Raw genomic sequence first — 23,791 nt, 5'->3', positions numbered from 1 at the left:
TCTTCCCCAGCTGTTCTTGGTCTTCCAGCTTCTATCCTGGAATTCCCCATGTGTAACTGGCCTGTTGGTGTCCTAGCTGAGGACACAGTAGCCTGAGCTTCCCTTAGAGCACAGACAAGTCCCTGTGAGGCTTACAATACTCCTAACTGAAATGATCATTAACCTCATTGACTTGATGGGATTTGTAGTAGCCATGGAAACAAATCTCTGGGCATGTCTAAGTGGAATTATGTAAGTTAATAGAGATGGGAAGACCCATCCTACATGTGAGGGATACCATTTCATGGATTCAAGTATCAGATGATATTTAAAAAAAAGAACAGAAAAAAAAAAAAAAAGGTAAGCCCCAGCATAAATGGCTCCCGGCATTTTGACTGGCTACTGTGTGACTAGCTGCCTCAAGCTCCTACCACCATAACATCGCTTCCACAGTGAACCATATCCCCTGGAACTTGGAGCCAAACTAAAGGGTTCCTTCTTAGGGTGCTTAGCAGGTATTTTGTTGTAGTAATGAGACAAGTAATTAAAACAGTAACTTTGGGCAGCTTCTGTCAGAGGCTTTTGTTTCATATCAGCAACTTGACCAGTCTGGGCCATTGCCCTTGTAGAGGGGGAAAGAGGACAGGAAGCCATTCTATAGGGTGATATTTTATCAAATAACTGAATGCCATGAGACAAGCGAGTCGGGTTGGTGGAGAAGGCGAGGAGATGTGGAGGGGACAGTTTTCCCAGGAAAAAGGCCATGAAAAGCATGAGGCAGAGGAGCACCAGCACTGGGCTGTGTGGCGCTGCAGCTGGCAGAGGCATGATGGGAAGAAAGGCGTGGCCCCACATGTGGTACTCACAGACTCTGGGGCTTTGATGAACACTTTACTTCTCCCAAGCTGGAACTGGTCGCTGTCCATGTTGACAGACTGCAGTAGATGGAGGACACCTTGTTTCTCATCTCCTCTCCACACAGGCCAGGTAGCTTTGGTCAGAATGGCATACCTGTGAGGGTGAGAGGGGAGAGAGGGCTTGCTTAGGGTGAATCCTGGGCACTTGGTGGGGCAGGATGGGCCTTGAAGGCAAATGTGTCACTGTATACCTGGGTCCCCTCAACTCCACTGAATGACAGGTGATGAATCGCCTTGACTAGAAGGGCCTTCCACTTCCGGGCTGTTACAGTAAGGCTGTCCCTTCCTCCCTCCTTCCTTCCCTCCTTCCTTCCCTCCTTCCTCCCTCCCTCCCTGTCCTGGTGTTTCTGTGTTCATGCCCTGGTGAAAACCCACTTTCCTTTTCTCTTGATATCTAAAGGTTCCCATGAAATTCTTCAGGCAAAGCAAAATGTTATTATTTTTCTTCTTAAACCTAGTCTGTTCAGATTTCAGCACATGTAACAGCACAAAAAGATTTACCCAGCTGGGTTCAGTTGGTAAAATGCTTGTCATGTGAATCTATGAAAAAGCCAGGCATGGCGGTGCACACTTGTGATCCTAATTTGAGGAAGAGGAAACAGGAGGGTCTAGCAGTGACTGGCCAGCAGAGCTGACGTGGTCAGCGGTAGGCCAACCAGAGATCCCGTTTTATAAAACAGCGTGGCGGAGAGTGTAGATGGACAGATAGCTCAGCAGGTCCAATTCCCAGCACCCAAGTCAGAACGCTTGCTTGCATCTGCATCAGAGCCCTGGGAGCTGAAGCTGGCTTCTGAGATTCGAACTCTGGTAGAACAGTGGGTGCTTTTAACCTCTGAGCCTCAGCCTACCAAGATTTTCTTCCTTTTCTCCTTCCTCCTCCTCCTCCTTCTTAAAAGATTTATTTACTATGTATACAGCATTCTGCCTGCATGTATGTCTTCACACCAGAAGAAGGCACCAGATCTCATTACAGATGGTTATAAGCCACCATGTGGTTGTTGGGAATTGAACTCATGACCTCTGGAATAAATAGTCAGTGCTCTTAACCTCTTAACCTCTGAGCCATCCCTCCAGACCCAATATTTTATTTCCTTTAAATTTAATTTTTTTGTTGGTGGTACTAGGGACTGAACCCAGGACTGTACAAGCCAGCCAAGAGCTCTCTACTGCTCTATGCCCAGTCTTGGTTTGCTTTGTTTTCTTTCCTTTTTTTGGTCACTAATTATACCTTTCTATAAGATTTTTTTATTAATATTGCTTAACATATTTTTAAAAAGTATGCATGGGTAATTTTCTTGCACATATGTATGTGTATTACATGTGTCCCTGGTATCCTAGGAGGTCAAAAAAGAGCATTTGGATCCCCAGGACAGGAGTTACATTAACTATAAGAGGTTACCATGGGTGATGGGAACTGTACTTGGGTCCTCTGTAAGAGAGGCGAGAGCTGTTCTTGGCTGTTGAGTCACCTCTCTAGCCCTCACCACGCCTGGTTTCATGCAATGCTGGAAACTGAACCTAGGGCTCCCTCCATTCTAGGCGAACACTCTACCAACTGAGTTGGTATTTTCAATATCCTATTTCTTAAGGGAAATTAAACACATAGAACAACTCCCCAGAAGGATCAAGGAAGTTAGAATGACTTCATATTTTAAGAACTTTAAATTTAACATTTTGAAAACATGTTACACAGAGTGAAACCACTTAAAGACAGTCCCATCACACACACTCTCAGGAGAATATAAAAGGCAGTTTAAACACGAGCTAAGCCTAGTGACTGACCTATGCACTTCATCCCAGTATCCTGGGAGGCAGAGGCAGAGACAGGAGGATCTCTGTGAGTTCAAGGCCAGTTTAGTTGACACAGCAAGGTCCAGGATAACATAGACTACATAGAGATACACTAAACATGGATTCTACAAAGTATTTGAAATTAAATGCCCTAGATTATTTTTTAGGTAGGCTAAATATTTTCTTGCAATTGTTTTCAGACTATTAATCCATCTGGTCAGGTCCAGCCCCACTCCTTCCATGTCTCGACATAAATCCTTGAACTTGGTCCACAGATAGTTTACCAACTCCGTGACACATTCTATAATATATCTTTCATAAAAGACAAACCTCCACCCCCACCCCCAATAAAAAAGGTCTAAGAACGAGAATATTTCTCTAAAGAGGAAATACAAATGGCCAATAAGCACATGAAAAGTTTTGAATATTCTTTGCCATCTGGGAAATGCAAATCAAACCAGTGATTTGCCACTTCACACCCACTAGCAAGGTTAGTCAGATATTAGCATATGTTGGCACAGACTGAGATAAAATGGAACCCTCAGATTCTGTGGGTACAGATGCAACATGGTGCACCCACTTGGGAAAAGAGCCTGGCGGTAACTCTGAGAGTTAAACACAGAGTTACCATATGACTCAGCCTTCCCACTTTTAGGTCTACATCCTGGAGATCTGGAACGGATGTCCTTTCCAAGGCCTAGAACAGAACTGTCACAGAGCATTATTCATGGTGGCCCCCAAATGGAGGCAACAATATTTATCAACTGATGAATGGATAGGTAAAACATGGTATGTCCATACAATAGCATATTATTCACCAATGAAGAAGTGTGAGATATAGGCATATCATACCATTGATGACTCTGGAAAACTCCACAGTGTGAGAGCAGCCAGTAAGGAGGACATATATGTGACTCAGGCAATTGACAGTGACAGAAAGCAGGTGGGTGACTGCCTCCAGAGTGTGACTGACTATGGGAAGCAGGACTTCTCTTCAGAGCAATAAAGTACTCTAAAATTAGTTATGTAATGGATGCCTGACTCTGTGGCTACACTGAAATCTGTTTGATATGTGTTTAAATGGATAAATAAGCTCATGGGGACAAAAAAAATTCAGAGTCCAGTGTTAACTGATTGGATACCTCTGTAGAAACTTCTGGAAGACACGCCGATAAGCATAACCAGCTCTTCTCACTCGGATGTTTTCTTTGAGACCCAGGTACTCCACTTGATGCTTCACTCTAAAAAGAAGATGGAGCATGGAGGTTACTGGAAGATGCTGTCACCCTACTACCTCGATAGCTTTCTCCCCTAACTACCCTCCCTCCGCTCCGCAGCCCCACTACAGTGGCTACTACCAAGCTGCAGGGAGCATTTTTACAAGGTTGTAATAGTGTTCAAGCTGAACTCTTGAACTGCATGATATTAACTGAAAACTATTATGAACTACTGCAGTGACACAAGAGGACATCACACATCTATTTCACAGAACTCCAGTAAAATAAAAACCCAAAGTCAGGCATGAAGAACGGTGCCTATAATCCTAGCTACGTGAGAGGTGGAGTCGAATGATCCAACCCATCGAGCACAGAAGTTCAAGGCCATCCTAGATATTACAGTGAGATCCCGGCTCAAAATAACAACCAAGGCTGGTGAGAGGGCTCAGCAGATAAAGGCAGTTGCCTGCAAGCCTTATAACTTGAGTTCCATCTCTGGAACCCACATGGTAGAGAAACAAGATTCATAAGTTGTCCTTTGCCCTCCATCCATGTTAGCTGTCCCTCATGTGTACCTCCCTTTAAATAAACAAATAAATGTAGACACTAAAAATAATGGACAAAAATCAAAATAAAGCTCCAAAATTTGACATTTGAATTACAAACAAAAGTATTGGGTTTTTTTTCCCCCCAACAAAATAAAGAACATGTTAAATCAAGTGCTATTGGAGCTGTTTTTAGTCATTAAACTTTAATATTGATCCTGGACTCAATGCGACTACATTTCTAGGATTTTTCAAATGATCAAGTTAAGAATAGAATACATATATAAATTATATGTCTTACTGCATAGCTCTGGCTGGCACACACAAACCCACCTATCTCTCTGTCTCTATGATGCTACTATTTTGTTTGTTTGTTTGAAGGAATAGTGGAGATCTAGCATGTTTCCAAGGATCTAGCTTCAGACCACTTGCAGTGCAGACCCAGCCCGCCTCTGCAGCAGGGATGTTTAAACAAGCTGTACTGTCTGTTGTGATGGCTCATTTCTAGCCATGTATTTCTAACCTGGGCTTTCATGCCTCTTCTTGAAATCTGGCCTGCAGTATAGAGTTCTTCCTTTGAGCCATAAGAGTAGACTCTTTCAGGACAACTCTTCTTCCTTTTTCCGTGTGTGTGTGTGTGTGTGTGTGTGTGTGTGTGTGTGTGTGTGTTGCGCGCGTGCATGTCTCTTACTAAAGCCCGGAGCTTGTGGACATGCGTAGTCTCTCTAGCCAGCTTGCTCTTGGGAATCCCCTGTCTCTGCCTTCCTAAGCTGCAATTACAAACAAGCTGTCACAGCCACATGGCACTTATTCTGGCTTTGGGGAGCTGAACTCCAGTTCTTCTGCTTACACAGCAACTACTTTGACCACACATCCATCTCTCCAGCCCCAGGACAAACAACTTTTTACAGTCTTTATATGATAAAAAAAATATTTTATGTGTACATTTCCCTTGATTAGAAGCAGGGGCACCCTTAAAATTTTATTTGGAAAAATACTTTTATTTCTCCTTTCTCTAAATAACAAACTCACCATTATTCTTTTTGCTAATAAGAAAAAAGTGCAGAAGTGCCCATTTATCTCTTTTTAAAAAACCTTTAATTTGCTTGTATGTATGGGCAATGTGTGTATACAGTACCTGAGGAAGACAGAAGAGGGCATGAGAGCTGGGTGTTGGTGATTGAACCTGGGTCCTCTGCAAAGGGCAGTAAGAGCTATAACTGCTGAGCTATCTCATCTCTCCAGCGCTGAGGTGCCTACTTCTGATGTCTGCTTTCAATGCTCTCTTCACAAACACTGGCTCCTCTCTGAGGCTCAGGTAGGGAACACATCACACATGGATTTACCACTCCCAGGCCTGGCCCTTGAACCACACAGGGACAAATATTCCCTCTGTGAAGACATTTCTTCTCAGGCTGCTGGGATGGCTCAGCATAGAAAGGCACCTCCGGCAAGTCTGATGTGCTGGGATGGCTCAGCATAGAAAGGCACCTCCGGCAATTCTGATGACCTGTTCAATTTCTGAGGCTCCCACAGGTTCTCTTCTAACCTCGACACATGGGAGAGCACCCACAAGCTAGACTTGTCCATCATGGTGATGAAGAGGCCAGGGGTTAATACTGGGACGCTGCCCCTGGTCTATTATTCACCTTAGTTTTAAGACAGGGTCTCTCATTGAATCTGGAGTTTGCTATTTATTGGTCCCTCTGGAGCAGCTGTGAGCATACGGCATGAATGCTGGGCACTGCACGCTGGTCCTCCGAAAGAGCAGTAAGCGATCTATCTCGCCAGCCCCTAGGAGCTGCCTCCTCAGCGCTGTCATGCTAGGGTTATAGACAGACACCAATCGGCCCAGCTTTTGTGTGGATGTCGGTATCTAAAGTGCCACCTTAATGTCAGACTGTGCAAGTAGCCCTCTCTCGGGCCTGAGTCAAGTTAGATTTCCCGGCATCAAGGTTCAGGAAATTCCTTACATAATTTTTCTGCCGTGTGACAATCTAGCAAATCCTGTGAGGTATAAAAGAACTTTGAAGCACCAAAGACCCAAGTTGCTTTTCTGGTGCATCACGGTTGGTAGGCATTGGATGGCCACAGTCCAGCTGTTCCCCTCGGACACCATTTGAACCCTATGGGAGGAATCACGCCCTGTGGGAGGAGTCACGCCCTGTGGGAGGAGTCACACCTTGTGGGAGGAGTCACCACCATGGCTGTCCTTACTTGTCCAGACTATTCCTCACTCAAGCAGGCCACAGCCTGAGAACAGCTGAGAACAGCCTGAGAACCCAAGGCCAGCCACTTCGCCAGAAGCCACATTTCAACAGGAAAAGAAAAACCCCATACCTCATAAACTTGTGGAGTGAGTAACCCTCTCCACCAAGAAAGTCAATTGAGCGTGTAATCCCCACCAGGGGCTCAGCCCTCCAAACTCACAGGGGAGCAAAGCCATCGGTGATTAAAGCGATGGGGGAGCTGCCCCGCTGGAAATGTGAAGCAGCTTCCATCCGCTCTCACCCTGAGCCTTCTTACACCACATGTGATTGCTTACTGTGTTCTTGCTGAAATTCAGCTGATGTTCATGGGAGGGGGGATAAAGAGGAGAAGGAGATGGAGGAGGAAGAGGAGGCCACAGCGTGAAAAGCACCGCTGTGAAATCCTATAAAGATTGTAACATAGTTTTTTTTTCTGGTATTCCAGTGAGTCAAGTTTAAAAGTGGGGGAGGGGGAGGGGAGGAAGCCGAGAGGAGGGAGGGGTGGGTGAAGAGGGAGGGGGAGCTCGCAGGTGTTGTACAAACCCCTCTACCAATCAACCTTAGGCGTTCTCAGGAATGCCACCCACTTCCTTTGAGACAGTGTTTCTCACTGGCTTGGAGCTTACCAATTATGCTAGGTGGGCTGCCCAGCGAGCCCCAGGGATCCACCTGAGTCTGCCTCCCCAGCTCTGGGATTGCAAGCACACACCACTATGCTCAGAATGTCTACCTAGGTAGTGGAAATCAAACTCAGGTCTTCATCTTTACAAGACAAGCAGTTGAACAGACTGAGCCACCACGCCAGCCCACATCAAGGTGGACTTCGTGTGCTGGAAGCATCAATGTTGGGGAAGGTCAAGGAGAAGCGACTATACAGTTTCTTTACAAGAAGACCATTTAGCAGGGCTACTTACTTGAGGTTGGGGAGTGGTACTTTATTTGTAAGACAAATAAGGTTTTATTTTTCTTGATTTATTATTTTTTATTTTGTGTACATGTGTGTGTGTGTGTGTGCAATGTGGGCACATGCAAGAAGTGAGTGCAGGTGCCCAAAGAGGCCAAAGGTGTTGGATCTCTGGAGTTGGAGTTAGAGGTGGTTGCCCAGTGCACGATGTGAGTGCTGGGAACCAAACCTGGGTCCTCTTCAAGAATAGTATGTGCTCTTAACCACTGAGCCATCTGCAGGCTCAAGTGAAATGCTTTCATTTATTGGAAAGAGGTAAGGAAAGTGGGAGAGCTTGGAATGGAGAAAGGGTGGAAGTAGGTATCCCATAATAGTACTTCTGTTGCCAACATTTTCTCTGAGGTTGCCCATGACACCACCCTTCTGGTGTGCACGAGCCCATGTAGCTGTACATGTGAGTGGATGGGCTGTTCACACATCAGTACATGTTAGAGATAGAGCAGACCATGGGGAAGAGATCTCACTGGTAGACATTATGTCCTTGACCCTGTGTTTAAATGAGCCAGAAGCTGGCAATGTGGACAACGTGGCCCACACAAATCAGTTACTAACGGGTAGTTGCAGGACACACTTCTGAATCCCAGTCTAGTTCTGGATTTGGCATCACCATAGCACTTTTGGTCTGGGGAAATGGCTTATATAGTAAAGTGCTTGCCTTGCAACCATGAGAGCCACAGCTTGGTTCCCAGAAGACATGTTTAAAATCAGCTAGGCTGAGCATGGCTGTACACGCTGTTATACCTAGTGTTCCAGAGCTTGGGAGGCAGAGGCAGGTGAATCTCTCGAAGTTTAAGGCCAGCCTGGTTTACATAGTGAGTCCAGTCCAGCCAGGGCTACGCAATAAGACACTGTATCAAAACTGAAACAAAACCAGCAGCCGCTACAGCCGTGGTGGCAATACCTGCTCCACCATGCCTGGTTTATATAGTGCTTGGAATCAAAGTCTCGCCAGGGCTTCACACATTCTAGACAACCTACCCACTTAGCCACATATCAGCCCATCCACTATTAAGAATGAAAGCACACCTTCAGACAGCGACCTCCAACCTTGAGGGCAGCACAGGAAAGGACTCACGCCTGAATATGTCTGTCTCAGAGGATGTCCTCTGACATTGTCAACGGTAAGCCTGGTCTTCCCCATTGTGACCTTGGGCTTAGTCACTTGACACCTGACAAAATTCAGTCTTCCTTCCTCCCAGATAGGAACACTGAACCCTGGTAGGGTTCATACCTAGCCTGGTGATGTGGTGATAACACAGGGTACCCTCCATAGTTGTCATCCCTCTCCTCCCAGTTCTTCTTCCCATACTCCCAGGGGACAGTAAGATCAGGCCTTAGAGAAACAGTCCCTGGATTTTCCAGCTGGGGACAAATATTTTTTAAAAATATATTCTAATTTTTATTTTATGTGTACGACTGTTTTGCCTGCATGTATACACGCATCAAGTGTATGCCTGGTGACTGCAGAGGTTGGAAGAGGGAGTCAGAGCCCTTGAAATACATTATGGATGGTTGTGAGCCACCATATGGGAGCTGGGAATCAAACCTGGGTCCTTTGCAAGAACAACAAGTGCTGCAAACTGGAGAGTCTTCTCTTGTGCCCCGGAGGCAAATCTTACCTCCTCAGTGAACGTGTTCACAGCTGTCAGCTCACTTCACCTTGCATGGGTCACTCCCCACATGCCCTTGCAGATGGATGAGTGATACAGGCTTCTTAAGGCACGTGGGCACCTGAGCCCTCTCTGTCCACCCATCTCCTTCATGCCAGCTGACGTTCTTCAAGGGCTACATACAGTGTCTGGCAGGCAGGTCACTCTTGCCCCACTCCCCCTGCCTTCCCTTGTAACCTCCAAGCTAAGCATCCCACATAGGTTACACGCTGTATGTCTAAACCGAGCCTCAAACAAAACCATAGGGACTCTTCCGGAACTAAGTTTTGTTCGAACACCTGCCTCCACACTAGCCCAGATCCACATCGTAAATTAATTCTGAATGGAATGATATGGCTAGCAAGATAAGGAAAGACAAGATGAGGTGAAATATTACCCAGATGTGTCAAGAAAAAAAAAAATCAAAGAGACAGGAAGTACAAAGCACTCATGCCTCCTCCTATACCATTGGTTGGTTGACCTGAGGCTCAGCCCACCTCAGCTGGCCTCACCCGCTTTTTCCCCTATAACTTACCTGCTCTCCTCCCAGTCTTTAGGCTTCTTGGTTTCGTTTGGTTTTATGCAGCGAATGTAGTGGGGTGTGCATTTCATCAGGGTGCTCACCAGGTCGTTGGCTTGTTTCTGGTGGGAAGAATAAGAACAGTTAGAGATAAAGAACTCTATGGCAGACCAGCTTCCAAAGAAAACCTGCAGAAGCCAGCATGGAGCACGAGGCCAGAAACAAATGTCATGTTGAGCCTCATTGTGCCTGAGCCAGGTGCCCAGAGCAGCTTTAAAGCTCTGTTGACTTTTATGATGATCTTTATCATACTTAGGAGTTACAAATTTGAACACTGAAAACAATTAGGCATTTTAGGTTGTATATCTATATCTATGAATAAAACAGAAAATCTTCACTTGTGATCATTTCATCAGGAATAATGCCATTATCAACAAATTAAATTCAATTTGTACTGACTGAGATCACTATAAATACACTTTCATTAGAGTGTGTGTGTGTCTCAGGCTTCCTAGGCTATTCTCTAATTCACTACCTAGCCAAAGACGACCTTGGTGTCCTGATTCTCCTGCCTCAGCATCCCAAGTGCTGGGATTACAGTCATGCACTACCATGCCTGGTTCTTGATAATTTTTGTTTGTTTGTTTGTTTGTCTGTCTGTGTGTTTGTTAAAAAGTATAAGTATGGGTGAAATTTCAAATATCTTTCCTGTTAGTGCCATCTATGAATAATCTCTTAATTAAAATGAGAAAGAGGTTGGGGAAATGGTTCTGCAGTTAAGAGAACGTGCTGCTCTTCCAGAGGACCTTAATTCAGTTCCAAGCACCGATACAACTGCCTATAACTCCAGCTCTAAGGGATCTGTAGGCACCCACATACACATAGCATACACACAACCCCCCCAACACAAAATAAATAAAATGATGTAAATTCATAGCCAAACAAAGTAAATTCATAAAAAAAATCTAATTCAGGAATATCTTACATGCCATTTTATTCAGTCCCCCTGATCTGTCCCTTTACAGACCTGCAGGCTCTCTGCAGTTTCCTTGTGGGACATAACTTACATCTTCACACAGCAAAGTGACTCCGTATAAAAATCATTTATCATTAACTCTGCCCTGGGTACCCAAAGCAGGACTTAATTCAAGCAGAGAAAGGCACATAACTAAAGCTGGGACTGCCTAGGATTATTTCAGATCATGAGAATTGCCCACGTGGACAAAACAGGAACAGTGCTCACGTCAGCAACCCCACCACACAGCTGAGCACACCCTGGGGGTCCACAATGCCCCACTTAGGCAAACCCTCCTTCCAAGCCAGTCAGCATGCAGAGAGGAAAACCTCTCAAAGAAAACAGTGGGAAGGCCTGCCAGGAAACCAGAGAGCCATTCCCAAGTCAGCTCTGCTGACAAGAGACAACCCGCTCTCAATTAGGGCTTCTCTGCTTTCAGGCTCTCGGGGAATCTGAAACCCCCAGGAAACTGATGGGTAAAGTCAAAGTAAGATGTTCCTCTGTGAATGGAGCTCTTGTGTAAACGTGCAGAAGACAGCATTCTTTGTACTGCCTGAAATTGAGGACAGAGGGATAGAGGTTACTCCACCGTTGCAAGGCCTCTGACCACAAAGGAAATTGCCCTTATCTTCTTTGCTGATGAAACAAATCTGACGATCTTTGCTACATGTCAGGTGATGTCAGAGAGGGGCTGCCGTCTCTCTGAGCAAAGCTTTACATTGTTTTTTAATTTTCTTTTATTTGTATTCAGTGCTTTGCATGCATGTCCCTATGTGTACTATATGCATGCATGATGCCCGGGCGGTCAGAAGAGGGTGTTGGTTTCCCACCAGTTATGGATAGTCGTGAGTCACCTAACATTTAGGTATTGGGAATCGAACCTGGGTCTTCTAGCCAGTGCTCTTAACTGCTAAGCCATTTCTCCAGCCCCCCTTTCCCCCCCTTCTTTTGAAACAAAGTCTCTGTATGTAGCCATGGAGCCCCAACTGTCTTACTGTCTTGGAACTTATGAAGCAGGCTAGGGTGGCCTCAAAGTCACAGACACCTCCCTGCCTCTGCATCCGAGTGCCACCACACTCAGCTCCCCATTCTTAACTTTTACATTTCTTGTTCACTTTCAGTTTTTGATATTAATTTTTATTTGCTATTCAGTCCTAAGCAGGTAGCAGCATACTGTCTTTGCCCTATGGCCTAAAGAAAGCACGCAGAGGCCAGTGGAACAACTTCATGTGTCCCCTGCCACAGTTCTTTTTATAATAGTCACGGGTCTCTGATGTCTCACAGCGCTCCTGAGCAGTGGTGACTGCTACTACTTTTGCTTTTTCAAATGAGAACATCAAGCCTTGCAGGAAGAAGGATTCCTCGGGATGCAGGAAATGGGATGCAGGAAAACACAATTTGTAACGACAAAGGCAATGCTTGAAACCGAGTCCACATTTTCTAATCACAATGCTCTTTTACCTTTGTACGGGTGATATGGAATTGTTTGGTGTGTCAGGAAAGGAATTAGCTGGGTGAACTTGAACAAGATAGAACCACCAGGTTGTGGCATAATTACTTTGTACAAGCAGGAATATGCATTAGTTGTAGTCACCCTGAATTTCAATGGCTCTGGGTCACTTTCAATGTTCCCCCGAACAAACTGACTTCATAGAGATCTGACTCCAGCCCAGAATGCATTGGTTAGATAAAAAGGCACCAGCAGTATTCATCAGAAGTGGGAATCAAAATACAAAACAAGCCAGGCAGTGAGGAGAGGCTCGGGGTGTTGACCGATTACCCTCTAGTCTCGGTGAGGTTCCTGGCTCTGTTACGTGAAAGGTGCACAATTCTGAGCTTCAGTTCCTCCAGGGGCAGCCTACACCCAGGTGGATAAAACTAGAAAGCCTCTGATGTCTTATTTTAAAGGCAGAAAGAGATGCCACAGTGCATGGTGCTGCAGTTGAGCATCTCCCACTCAGCTGTATGGCTCATTCAAGTAATGCCTGGTGTGTTTACCTTGGTCCACTCGGAGCTTGAGTCTGCTCTGTCTAGCATCAAGCCTTCACTCTAATCTCTATTCTAGCCTCTTCCAATCACAATACAAAATTAAATGAAGCCTCAGAATAAAAAATTATTAAATGTAGTATAATTTTATTTAAAAGGTTTATTTTTATTTTATGCATATGTTTTGTTTGCATGTATGTATGTATAAGTATTTTTGGTGGCCAGAAGAGGGAGTTAGATTCCCCTGGGACTGGAGTTATAGATGGTTGAGTTGCCATGTGGGTGCTGGGAACTAAACTTATTCTGCTCTCCAGCTTCATAAATACAATGTTTTTCACTTTGGTAAGTTGATGCAAGTGTCTATCAAATGACAATCCTAATCAAATCTTGTAGATCTGTTTTATATTTTAAGATAATTAAAACAATAAAACGTGCAACACTAAAACTATCTTCAATATAAAATTTTCTATCCAGAAACCTGGAGTCCCTTTCAACATACTCTGGGGGATATTTTCCAAACAGTGTAGATATGGAAGGGGCAGGGGGCTGGGTCATGGCTATGTGTCCTTCAGAGATGTTTCTGGAAGGCATATATAATGAGACATTCACTACTGTAGATCACCAGGCAGATCTTGGCCACAGGATTCACCAGGAAGGGCGGGGGTTTGGGTGAGGATATAAGCCAAAATCTCTTTAGATAACTAAACTTCAGGCTGACCTCCCTAGACAAAGGCCCCAAATGTCCTGTTCCAAACATTCTGTGTAGAGTCCAGATAGGTGGTAACTTTTTAAACTAGACACAAAGGAGAAGCAAGAGGTCCCTATTCCTCTGGAATATTCCAGACCACTTGAACATGAGTCACTGCAACCTTGGGGGATCTGAGCCCTTGGATCTGAACGTGACAGTCTCATGACTGAAGTTTCCAGCCCAGAGCTTGTCCTTATCCAGGTCCTTCAGGCTAAGGCATGAGTCAGCCTCCCATGCAGATGTTAATATCTGAGTCTCAGAAAAATCACATCTGTTCCCTGCCCTCAGCTCTCTCTGTCCCAGAGACCCAAATCCCATCAATGTCTTGGAACGGCTCTTTTTCCTTTTTCTTTTTTTCTTTTTTTTCTAAGATTTATTTATTTATTATAAAGATTCATTTATTTATTATGTACGCAGCATTCTGCCTGCATGTATGCCTGCAGGCTAGAAGAGAGTACCAGATCTCATTATAGATGGTTATGAGCCACCATGTGATGATTGCTGGGATTTGAACTCGGGACCTTTAGAAGAGCAGTGCTCTAAACTTTTGAGCCATCTCTCCAGCCTCTTGGAATTGCTCTTAAGGACATGATGTCCCTATAACCCAGAGGGCTCTGCCTATCAGCTCAGAACTCTGCCTGCCCCAGTGGACATGGTGGCATGTGTCATTGGTATCCTGTTAAGAAGGCTGATGCAGGAGGACAGCTGGAGCCCAAGAGTTTGATGGACATGACAAGATTCCATCTTTGTTTCATTGAGACACTCTCATTTTGTAAGCCAGACTGGCCTAGAACTCACAATCTTTTTGCCTGGGTCTTCTAAGTACTAGGCTATAAGGCAAGGCTACAAACCTGGTGAGACTGTGCCACCCACCACCACCTTCCTGTGACTCAAACTTGTAATCTGCCTGCTTCTACTACCTACGTGTTGGGATCTTGGCTGTGTGCTACCACACTCAGCTTGAAGCAGCCAAAATTATTTGGTTGTTTATGATGCTGGGAATCAAATACCACGTATTGATCCATCTGAATACTCCAGATATCCCACCCTAAGAACAACAGCAAATAACAAACAAATGTACCACCACCTTATGCCTGACTTCACCCACATAACCTAAAAGGCCCTCTTATGGAACCATGTCCTTTACTGAAGGCAGTGTTTCTGTCCTCAGGAAGGTTATCAGGCACTAGGAAGGCAGGCTTTTATCCATGAAACACTTGGACAGGAAAGAGCAGAGGGCAGTAACCATAGTAACAACCATGGTGTCTTTGATGCTGGCATACATCAGGAAGGCACGGACTGAAGGGCGTCATGGAATGGAATACAGTGTGAAGGAGGATGAATGGAAGTCTAGGGCAGGGAGTGAGCGTGTGCACAAAAAATACCCACAGCGGTCAGTAGAGACAAGGCATGGGCATGGTACAGGGAACACACTGTTAGGCAGATCATCCATCAGAGCAGCCGTTGAGCATCTTTTACAGGGTAGGATGCAGGTGCTAGAGGTGGATGCCTGGATTTAATCATCAAGGCCATGCCTGGGAGTTGGTGCTACAATTTCTGCCTTACTGATAAGCAAGAGAACTTTTTAATTAAGCAAGATAAAGCTGAGAACCTTTAAAACTAATAATCCATTATTTTTATGTGTATGTATGCCTATATGAGTTTATGCGAACCATGTGAGTTCATGAGCCAAAGAAGCTGGAAGGGGACCTCAGATTCTCTGGAACTGGAGTTGCAGATGGTTATAAACTGCAGTGTGGGTGCTGGGACCTGAACCTGGATCCTGTGTAAGAACAGCAAATGCTCTTAACCACTGAGCAATCTCTTCTGCTCCAGATGCCGAGGACTTAAATCAACGGTTGGCAATAACTTAGATAGCAAAAGCCACAGGCAACGGAACTCCAAATGCCAAATATTAATCACTTCATCTCTTTGATTATAAAACTGGAGACATATTTAACTGGTATGATTTAGTACACATACACACACATAAACAAACATATTTCTTCTTTTTTAAAGACAGGGTCTCATATAGCCCAGACCTGCCTTGAATCTACTATGTAGCCAAGAGATGCCCCTGAACTTACGATGGTCTCGTCTCCACCAGTGGTGGGGTGACAGACATTCACCACCATGTCTAGTTTTATGGATTGGTAGGGTCAGAAAGAAATTAGGGATCTGTGTGCTCTAGAAAAGCCCTCTACCAACTAAGTCACAGTCATCCCCAGCCCTAAAAAATACTTTAAATGGATATTATCTTCAGAAACTCATCAAGTAATTGTTCAAGTTACAGAATGTTCTGGATTCAAACTCATCACTGCCCTCAGCATCTTTGAATGGCTAACATCATTTGGCCAGCTGTGTCTGCACTGCACAGCAAGGAGGAGCCTGAAAAGACCTAGAGAGAGGGATGTGTAAGTCGTCCCTAAAGGTGAACTGGGGTTTCTGGCAAGTTTCACTCTTAGCATGCCTGAGCCCTGGCCTGGAAAAGCACCATCGATATCCAAAGCATGATTCCGAACCACAAAATACCTGCTAGTTTACCATAAATCCTTCCAGATTCACTTGAAAGCCATTTCCTCTTTAAAAGAACTGATTAGTGTGTGCTGGCCATTAAGCTGTGAGATACTTAGTATCTATCCATCTGGAGGTTCAGGGTGGCCAAGCCAAACTCAGCTACATCCTGCCGTTTTCCTTTTTTTTTTTTTTTCTTTTTTTTCTTTTTTGCAAGTAGCCTAACTTCTGGGCATTTCTATAACCATACTTCTATCCGAGGCTGACTTTATGGTCCTGGGTGGCAGTTCCTGGTTGTTAGAGAACTCCAGCTCTTACAGGGATCCAAAACTTCCCAGAATAGAACCAACCTTTATTTTGCTTCCTGCGGTCGTTGGGCGCCCTTTCTTGTCAGCTTGCAGGTTTTCAGGAAATAAAGACTTTATAAAAGGCCTGGAAAAAGAGAAAGAGGATGGATCAGCAATCTCTCCGTTCTGTGGGGGCTGGATGTGCTGTCCAGAAGCATCTCACGCTGGCCACAGAAAAACCATGTGACTTACGGTACAAGCCTGCAAGATGCAACGTGGGCAAATGAATACCAGACAGAAGACAGGAAAGGGGAAAAAATTATAAGATACAAGCATCTCAGAGTCTCAACGTGAGAAATAAGTTTGGAACCCCTGGAACTGAGGGCTGTCTTGAGGGCAACACAGGAGAAGGGGAGGGGGAAAACTGAACGGGCTTGTGAAGACAGGCTAGCTACACTGGAGTCCTGAGTTCTGCACCTATTTCTGAATCATCATGGTTGATGGTCCACACCTGGATAATTCTTTGATGGGGCTTAAGGAAGAGTGTCCTACACATCTTAGGATCCTCGTTTTTGGTTTTATATAGTCTGGGCTGACCTTGAACTCCCTTTGTAGCCCAGGATGACCCTGAGTTCCGTTCCCTGTCCTCTTGTCTTCATTCCCTAGGTGCTAGTGTCTCAGTTATTTGTCCTGTCCCTATGCCAGGTTTTATGAGGTGCTAGGGAACAAACCCAGGGGTTGTGCATGCTAAGCGAGCACTGTTTCAACCAAACCATATGCCCAGCCCAACACCACAGGACATTTAGTAGAATGAATGCCCTTGGCTTGCTAGAGGCCAGCAAGCAACAGTGGCCTCAACTCCCTTGACAGAGCCTGAGCGGTTTTGAGTGCTGCAGTCACAAGTTACTTTTATTGTATATAAAAAATTATATTGTTCACAGAATATATTCCCTTAATAACTCCAACTGAGCACTCAAACCATTGTACAGGGTGGGGAAGTGTCTAGCTACTTTGATGCCCCTGGTGTCTGAACCACAGCTTAATAAATATCTTCTAGTTGACTCAGTGAATGAAGTGTCCTACATAAGGTGACCACTGGATATGCTAACACAACCTCATTCCACCCTGGGGTGACTCTTGGTCTTTAGAAACTTCCAGGAAGTTTCCCTAGCCATCTACTTCTAACCTGACCAGACATATCCATGGATTTTTACAGCAATTTATATTACAAAACAATATGCTGCATCAGACGACAGTTTATGTGGGCCCATCAATCGCTCTTGAACTTGGCAGGAGTTTTAATAATTAAAAACCATCTCTGAAAATGAGCCTTCACCTGGCTACCATAAAACCCACAAGCAGCCTCCCTGACCTTCTCAGAGGAGAGCTCATTGACATTATGCATTTGGAATGGACAGAAATCTGACATCTCAAAAGTGAGTGTGAAGAAGCTTGGGCAAAGGGTGGTGGTGGAGCACCAGCATGAAAGTGGATGGTGGTGGAACATCAGCATGGAGGAGAGTGGTGGAGGAGCTTCAGCATGGAGGAGGGTGGTGGAGGAGCACCAGTATAGAGGAGGGTGGTGGTAGAGCACAGGTGTGGGAGAGGATGGTGGTGGAGCACCAGCATGAAGGTGGATGGTGGTGGAACATCAGCATGGAGGAGGGTGGTGGAGGAGCACCAGCATGGAGGAGGGTGGGGATGGAGCACCAGCATGGAGGAGGGTCGTGGTGGAGCACAGGTGTGGGAGAGGATAGTGGTAGAGCACCAGCATGAGGGAGGATGGGAGGGAGCTTTGAGGGAGACATATATATGAAGAAAGCTCCTCATTGGGGTTAGGAAAGAAAGGTCTGTTTTGCTTTCATTGCAGTTATTAGAAAGCTGTTCCAATTGTTAGTGGTCCTTAAAGTAGTTATTCCTGGCTGAGGATGCAGCTCAGTGAGCAGACTGCTTGCCTAGTATGCAGGAAGTCCTGGAGTCAATTCCAGCACCACATACAGGAGTGTATAAAGGAGTCCAGCCTGGGAGACATTCCCTCAAAGGGAAATAAATAAAAATGAATTATACTATAGAGGTTCCTCCTAGGGTTGGCTTTCTCTCTTTTCCTTCCTTCCTTCCTTCTTTCTCTTTCTCTCTTTCTTTCTATGTAACTTTGTTTTCCATCCACCTTTTCATCTTGCCCAAGTGTCTTGGAGACTAGCTTGTGACCACGGGTTCCAGCCCACTCAGTGGCTGAGCAATGTAGGCCAGTTCTCAGTGACCTATAGGGTACTGAGGGCACCTGCACACTTTCAGACCAGTGCTGGCAAGGTCCATTCGCCCTGCAATTCCTCCCTGCTCAAATCCTTTTCTGCAAATACCTCCTCCATCCCCTCAGGGTCTCTGTGGAAGCAGAGCTTGGGTTTGACTTCCCACAGGTCCTCACAGGAGAAGGAGTACACACGCTTAGACCTTCCCAGGTCAGCGTCTACATCAGATCCTCCGGGTAAGCTCCCTGTTTTTGCATAGGATGGCAATGTCCCCATCATGCATGAGGAGAGTCTGTGTTCCACAGAGAGATGGTAGGAAGGTTGGCATAAGTTGCCTCTGTGAGGGGCTTGGTCGTCAATTCTGGGGTCAGCCACCACCAGAAACTATCGTTCCCCGAAGGCTGCTTGGATCTGGTTTGTGAATGTTCATGGAATGGCTCCAATGGCTGTAAATGTCAGTACAGCTCATTGGCCAGTGTTCCTGGAGATGATGCTGATGTCAGCGTATACTCAATGGCAATAAGGATGCTGCCAGCAGCAGCTCTTTCCAGGTCCTCACCAGGGTCGTGATGCAGATACCATCACTGTTCCTTTTGTAGATATGCTCTACCATCTGGCGATCAAGGGTGGTGACACTTAAGTGTATTCCTGTGGCAAGGAACGTGAAGTCATCCTTCACCTTCATATGTAGGACATCAGGAACTCCAGACACTGGGTGAGAGCTTCCCTTGACATTACAGTAGGAATCAAGAGCAAAGCCACAGGGATTCTTCCCTGGAGAGCAGAGAAAAAGCTTCTCCCAGACTTCTCTGTCTCCATTGCTTCAGCCATTCAGGCTAATTCGGGTCTTAGGAAGCCACCGGCCAGCTTTAAAAATGAAGTGACCATGGAAAATCCTTCTGGCTTTGTTCCAAGGACAAAGTATCCTAGAACTAGATTCTTCTACTCTTCCAGGCCTTGGCCAATATGGCCGCTTCTTCTCCCACCCCACCCCCCACCCCCGCCCCCAACAGTATTGAAGATGATAGAGTCAGGCATACAGATGGCACTTGGGGGAAGGAAGCATTAGGGACAGAAGGAAGAGAAAGACTGGAAGGAGAAAAGCTCTTTTGAGAAAACAGTCAATTTTTAAACCAGACTCAACAGTTCTAAAAGAGCCAGATGCTAAATACTCTAACCCCTCTCTGGTCTGCAAGTTGAAACAACACCATCACTGGTTTGGGATGACTCGGGGTTGGAGCACTGGCTGTTCTAGAGGACCTGGGTTCAACTCCCAGCACCCACCTGGTTGCTCACAATCATCTGTAACTCCAGTTCCAGGATATCTGAGACTCTCTTCTGTCCTCTGTACCAGGCACACACATGGTAAACAGAATACATGCAGGCAAAATACTCATATACATTTTTTAAAAAAATCCAAAGCTGTCCCGCATGCCAGATAAAGGACACTCACAGCTCACTGCTCTGCATGAGTTCAATCAGGTCCATGAAAAGCACATCCCGGTTCCTTTCGCAGAAGCCGTCCATGTCATAGGAAACCTGGCCAAGAGTAGAGCACAATCAACTTCTATCCTACATATTTCTTCAGTTAAAAATATCCTTAAGTGAGCATGGTGGTCCTCATGAGAAGGTGAATGTTTCTGGCTATTGCCTTTGAGGTGCCACACTTTGTGCTGTCACACAGAAGGCTATCAGCTGGCTCAGCTGACCATGACCTATAAATGGTAGATGATAAAGACCTGGCTCCCCCGATGATCTGTGGATGGGACTGCAGCTCTCAAGAACACATGCATACCCATTTGTCTGTGGATCCCTAAGCATGTCCGGGCAATGCATTAAGTTATTTTTTCCCAAGTTCGGACTAAGGGAAGAACAAGGGAGCCCTCATGCTTACCCACCAAGTAAATCAACTGAAACTTGGTAATTGGTCTTAAAAGAGGCACCAGAGCTGTGCCCATCTGCCCTGAAGCTCGTGCTCAGGGACCTTGGCTAACAATGACCAGATGGGAGGAAAGATATCTCAGGATTTCCATAGGACTGGGAAGCATCTAAGAGCCATGACCCCAGATTCCATGGTTGGAATGCCCTGTAAGCACCTAGCATCCATTTTGTATGGAAAAACATTAAAGTGCACACTCTCTCCTGTTTCATAGTCCCGGTGCCCATGGGAAAGTGAAGAAATGTAAATTTGTGATTGCAACTCTCAAGACAAAAATCTATTGCTTCAGCATTTTCGATATACACCAGGGAGATTTGTGCTTAAAAATTAGCAGCTCTGTAGACAGTACTGTTTTAACTCTTCAAATTCTTTAAAGGCCTTATAAATAACATCAATGTCTATTGGTTCATGAGAAGACAAATCCCACCCCTAAAGGCTCACCACTGGGAGCCTTTAAAATGGATCAATTTCGGACTACTGAACCGCGGTCTTACCTTCCCAGCGTAGTGGTGAATGATGAAGCCTTGGTTCCAGCTGTTGAAGTGCTCATGGCTCCCGATCTGCATCTGGAGCTTCTGTAGCAGAGTCTGGTCAGCCCCCTCACCCACAGCATGCATGGTGGCGCACACGTCATCCAGGATGCTCATAATCCCAGGAGGGTTCTAGTGTGACGGAAGGTAAGAACCTGGTCACTGACCCCTCCAAATACACAACACCTACGGGGTCACATCTTAAGGTAAGAGACTACTCCCAAGACTCAGCTGCCATCTTGGTCATCAGTCATTCTTTCCAAGAAGAATGCACTTAAAATTCCCAAAGGAGGTTTTATCATTCAGACCTAAAGATGGAGGAAACCCCACTTCCAAGAAGCTGGCTAGCTCTCTATTTATTTTTTGGTATACGTGTGTGTGTGTGTGTGTGTGTGTGCACGTGTGTGCATGTTGTTCCTGTGTATGTGGGTACATGATGGGACTGGAAGATGTGGCCCTTCTTATGACTCCTCATTTGCTATTTCATACAACCAAGAGCTATCGTTTAGAATTCAGGAACAACTTCCATTTGCAACTTGCCATTTCATGAACATTCATATTTACTGTGGCAATAAAAGCCTATTGTTTTATTTTCATGTTACACATTTGCACATTACTAACATTACTGCTAAAATTCTGTGCAAGTCATTCCCTTAGTTGTAAATCAATGACAGTGACACAGGACCCAGAGAATGAAAGTTCACTTAAGGATAGACCAGTGAAGGGGACTGCAGGCGAGTACTTACGACTTTGCTCTCTATGAGGTCACACACGATTTTATTATTGAAATATTCAATGGGTGTCCATCTTATTCCCTCCTGAACGTATTCTTCCTGGAAAACAGAAATTAGAAGCTTGCATAAACCACCAGGAAAGTAAAAACTTGAATTGCTTTTCCCTCACTAAGAGGTGATAGGAAAGGGACATCTCATAACTTAATGGTTCTCATGTTTTGTTTGAGCCATTAAAATTTATACCATACAATAGTTTGTTTGTTGTTGTTTGAGATAACATCTCATGCATCTTAGGCTGGCCTTGAACTCCATATGTATCCAAGGATGACCTTGAACTCTTGATCCTCCTGAACCCATGTGGTGGTTTGAATATGCTTGGCCCATCGGAAGTGGCACTATTATGAGGTGTGGCTTTGTTGGAGGAAGTGTGTCACTGTATAGGTGGACTTTGAGGTCTCCTAGAGTGCTCAAGCTCCACCCAGTGTGGAAGAGAGAGCCTCCATCTGGCTGCCTTCAGAAAAAGATGCAGAATTCTTAGCTCCTTCTCCAACACCAGACTGCCATGCTTCCTGCCATGATGATAATGGACTGAACCTCTGAAACTGTAAACCAGTTGCCCTTTACAAGAGTTGCCTTGGTCATGGTATTTCTTCACAGCAATGAAACCCTAAGACATTCTATGTGATAGCTTGAATGAGAATGTCCCCCACAGACTCATTTGAATACTTGGTCCTCAGTTGTTAAAACTGTTTGGGAAGGACTAAAAGGTGTGGCTTTGTTGGAGGAGGTGTGTCACTGAGGGTGAGCTTTGAGGTTTCAAAAGACTCCTGCAATTTCCAGGGTATTCTCTGCCTTCTCCTTGTGGTTTGAGATGCCAGTTCTCAGCTGTTCATATTACCATCCCTTTGCTCTGCCATGGTGGACTCTAAACCTCTGGAGCCATAAGCATAATTAAATGTTTTCTTTCCTAAGTTGCTTTGGCAATGGTGTTTTATCCCAGCAATAAAAAAAATCAGGGTCAGATCTTTCTCCTTTCTAGGACTTTGCACATGACAGGCGGTCGGTGTGTGTGTGTGTGCGGTGGTGGTGGTGGGGCACATTTCCATCTGTCATGTTTGTTCAGCCTTCCTTCTACCCACAGTTTCAGTTGATCTCCACATGGGAATCTCCAGGCAGATGTACAGTGAGCCTCTCCTGCACACTACATGCACCGAAGTCCTCACCCTTCTAATTTTATCTTTCAATAACAACCTTGCCATTGTCTAGTTTTTCAAGATATAAAGTGTGGGGTTCTAAGAGGTTAAAAACACTGGATGTCTTTGCAGAGGACCCAGATTCAATTCCAAGCACTCCTACAGTAGCTCACAAAACATCAGACACTCTAGTCCTTGAAGATCTGATGCCTTCTTCTGGCCTCCATGATCACCAGGAATGTATATAAGGCACAGACATACATGCAGGCAAAGCATCCATACACACAAAATAGGAATTTAGAAGAGAATACACAACTAGGGATCATTCTGGGTGACTCTTCGCTGGTTGCTAATAACTTCAAACAAATCCTATATGTTAGATTCAACAGAATATTTACACACTGGATCTCACTGTGTGGCTACTGTTATTTCTCCATCACAAACCTCTTGTAGCCAGGCTGGTTTTGGGTAAAGTACCTATCTATACAAGTCAGACCCTGCCTGCTCTCTCGAAGCATAGTTGGTACCTCCTTTGGCCACCTCACTCTGGCCAATCTTCAGTGGTAGAGAGCTAACATGCCAATCATGTAATGGTCCCTAGACAGCATTTGATATGTATAGCTTCTCCCAAGGTTGCATGTGCACCCAGAACCTCGGGATTCAAGGTTTAGAAATAAGGTCTTTGTAGATATGAAAGGAGAGGGAGGCTACAGCCTGGAGCAATAGAGGGTAAGGTGGAGAGTACAGCTCTGTCACCAAGAGCCA

The 23,791-nt window shown here is 45.2% G+C and overlaps 1 protein-coding gene and 1 pseudogene across 2 annotated transcripts in view; both read right to left on the bottom strand.

Annotated features, from left to right (window-relative positions):
• Myo1e (myosin IE) overlaps window positions 1–23,791 on the bottom strand; it is a 192,718-nt gene that overhangs the window by 36,855 nt on the left and 132,072 nt on the right. For both annotated transcript variants that reach the window (NM_181072.3, XM_011242814.1), the window contains exons 13-19: window positions 21,846–21,932; window positions 21,064–21,231; window positions 20,084–20,169; window positions 16,445–16,526; window positions 9,847–9,953; window positions 3,830–3,928; window positions 846–990 (exon numbers count right to left, since the gene is read on the bottom strand). In NM_181072.3, the coding sequence (NP_851417.2) occupies window positions 846–990; window positions 3,830–3,928; window positions 9,847–9,953; window positions 16,445–16,526; window positions 20,084–20,169; window positions 21,064–21,231; window positions 21,846–21,932 (774 nt within the window). The remainder of the gene's footprint in view (window positions 1–845; window positions 991–3,829; window positions 3,929–9,846; window positions 9,954–16,444; window positions 16,527–20,083; window positions 20,170–21,063; window positions 21,232–21,845; window positions 21,933–23,791) is intronic.
• Gm18017 (predicted gene, 18017) lies at window positions 18,580–19,342 on the bottom strand (annotated as a pseudogene).

This window comes from Mus musculus, chromosome 9 (assembly GCF_000001635.26).
Source record: "Mus musculus strain C57BL/6J chromosome 9, GRCm38.p6 C57BL/6J".
Taxonomy (NCBI): Eukaryota; Metazoa; Chordata; class Mammalia; order Rodentia; family Muridae; genus Mus; species Mus musculus.
The sequence above is the reverse complement of the archived record's forward strand: the minus strand, read 5'-3'. Positions and strand labels throughout refer to the sequence as shown.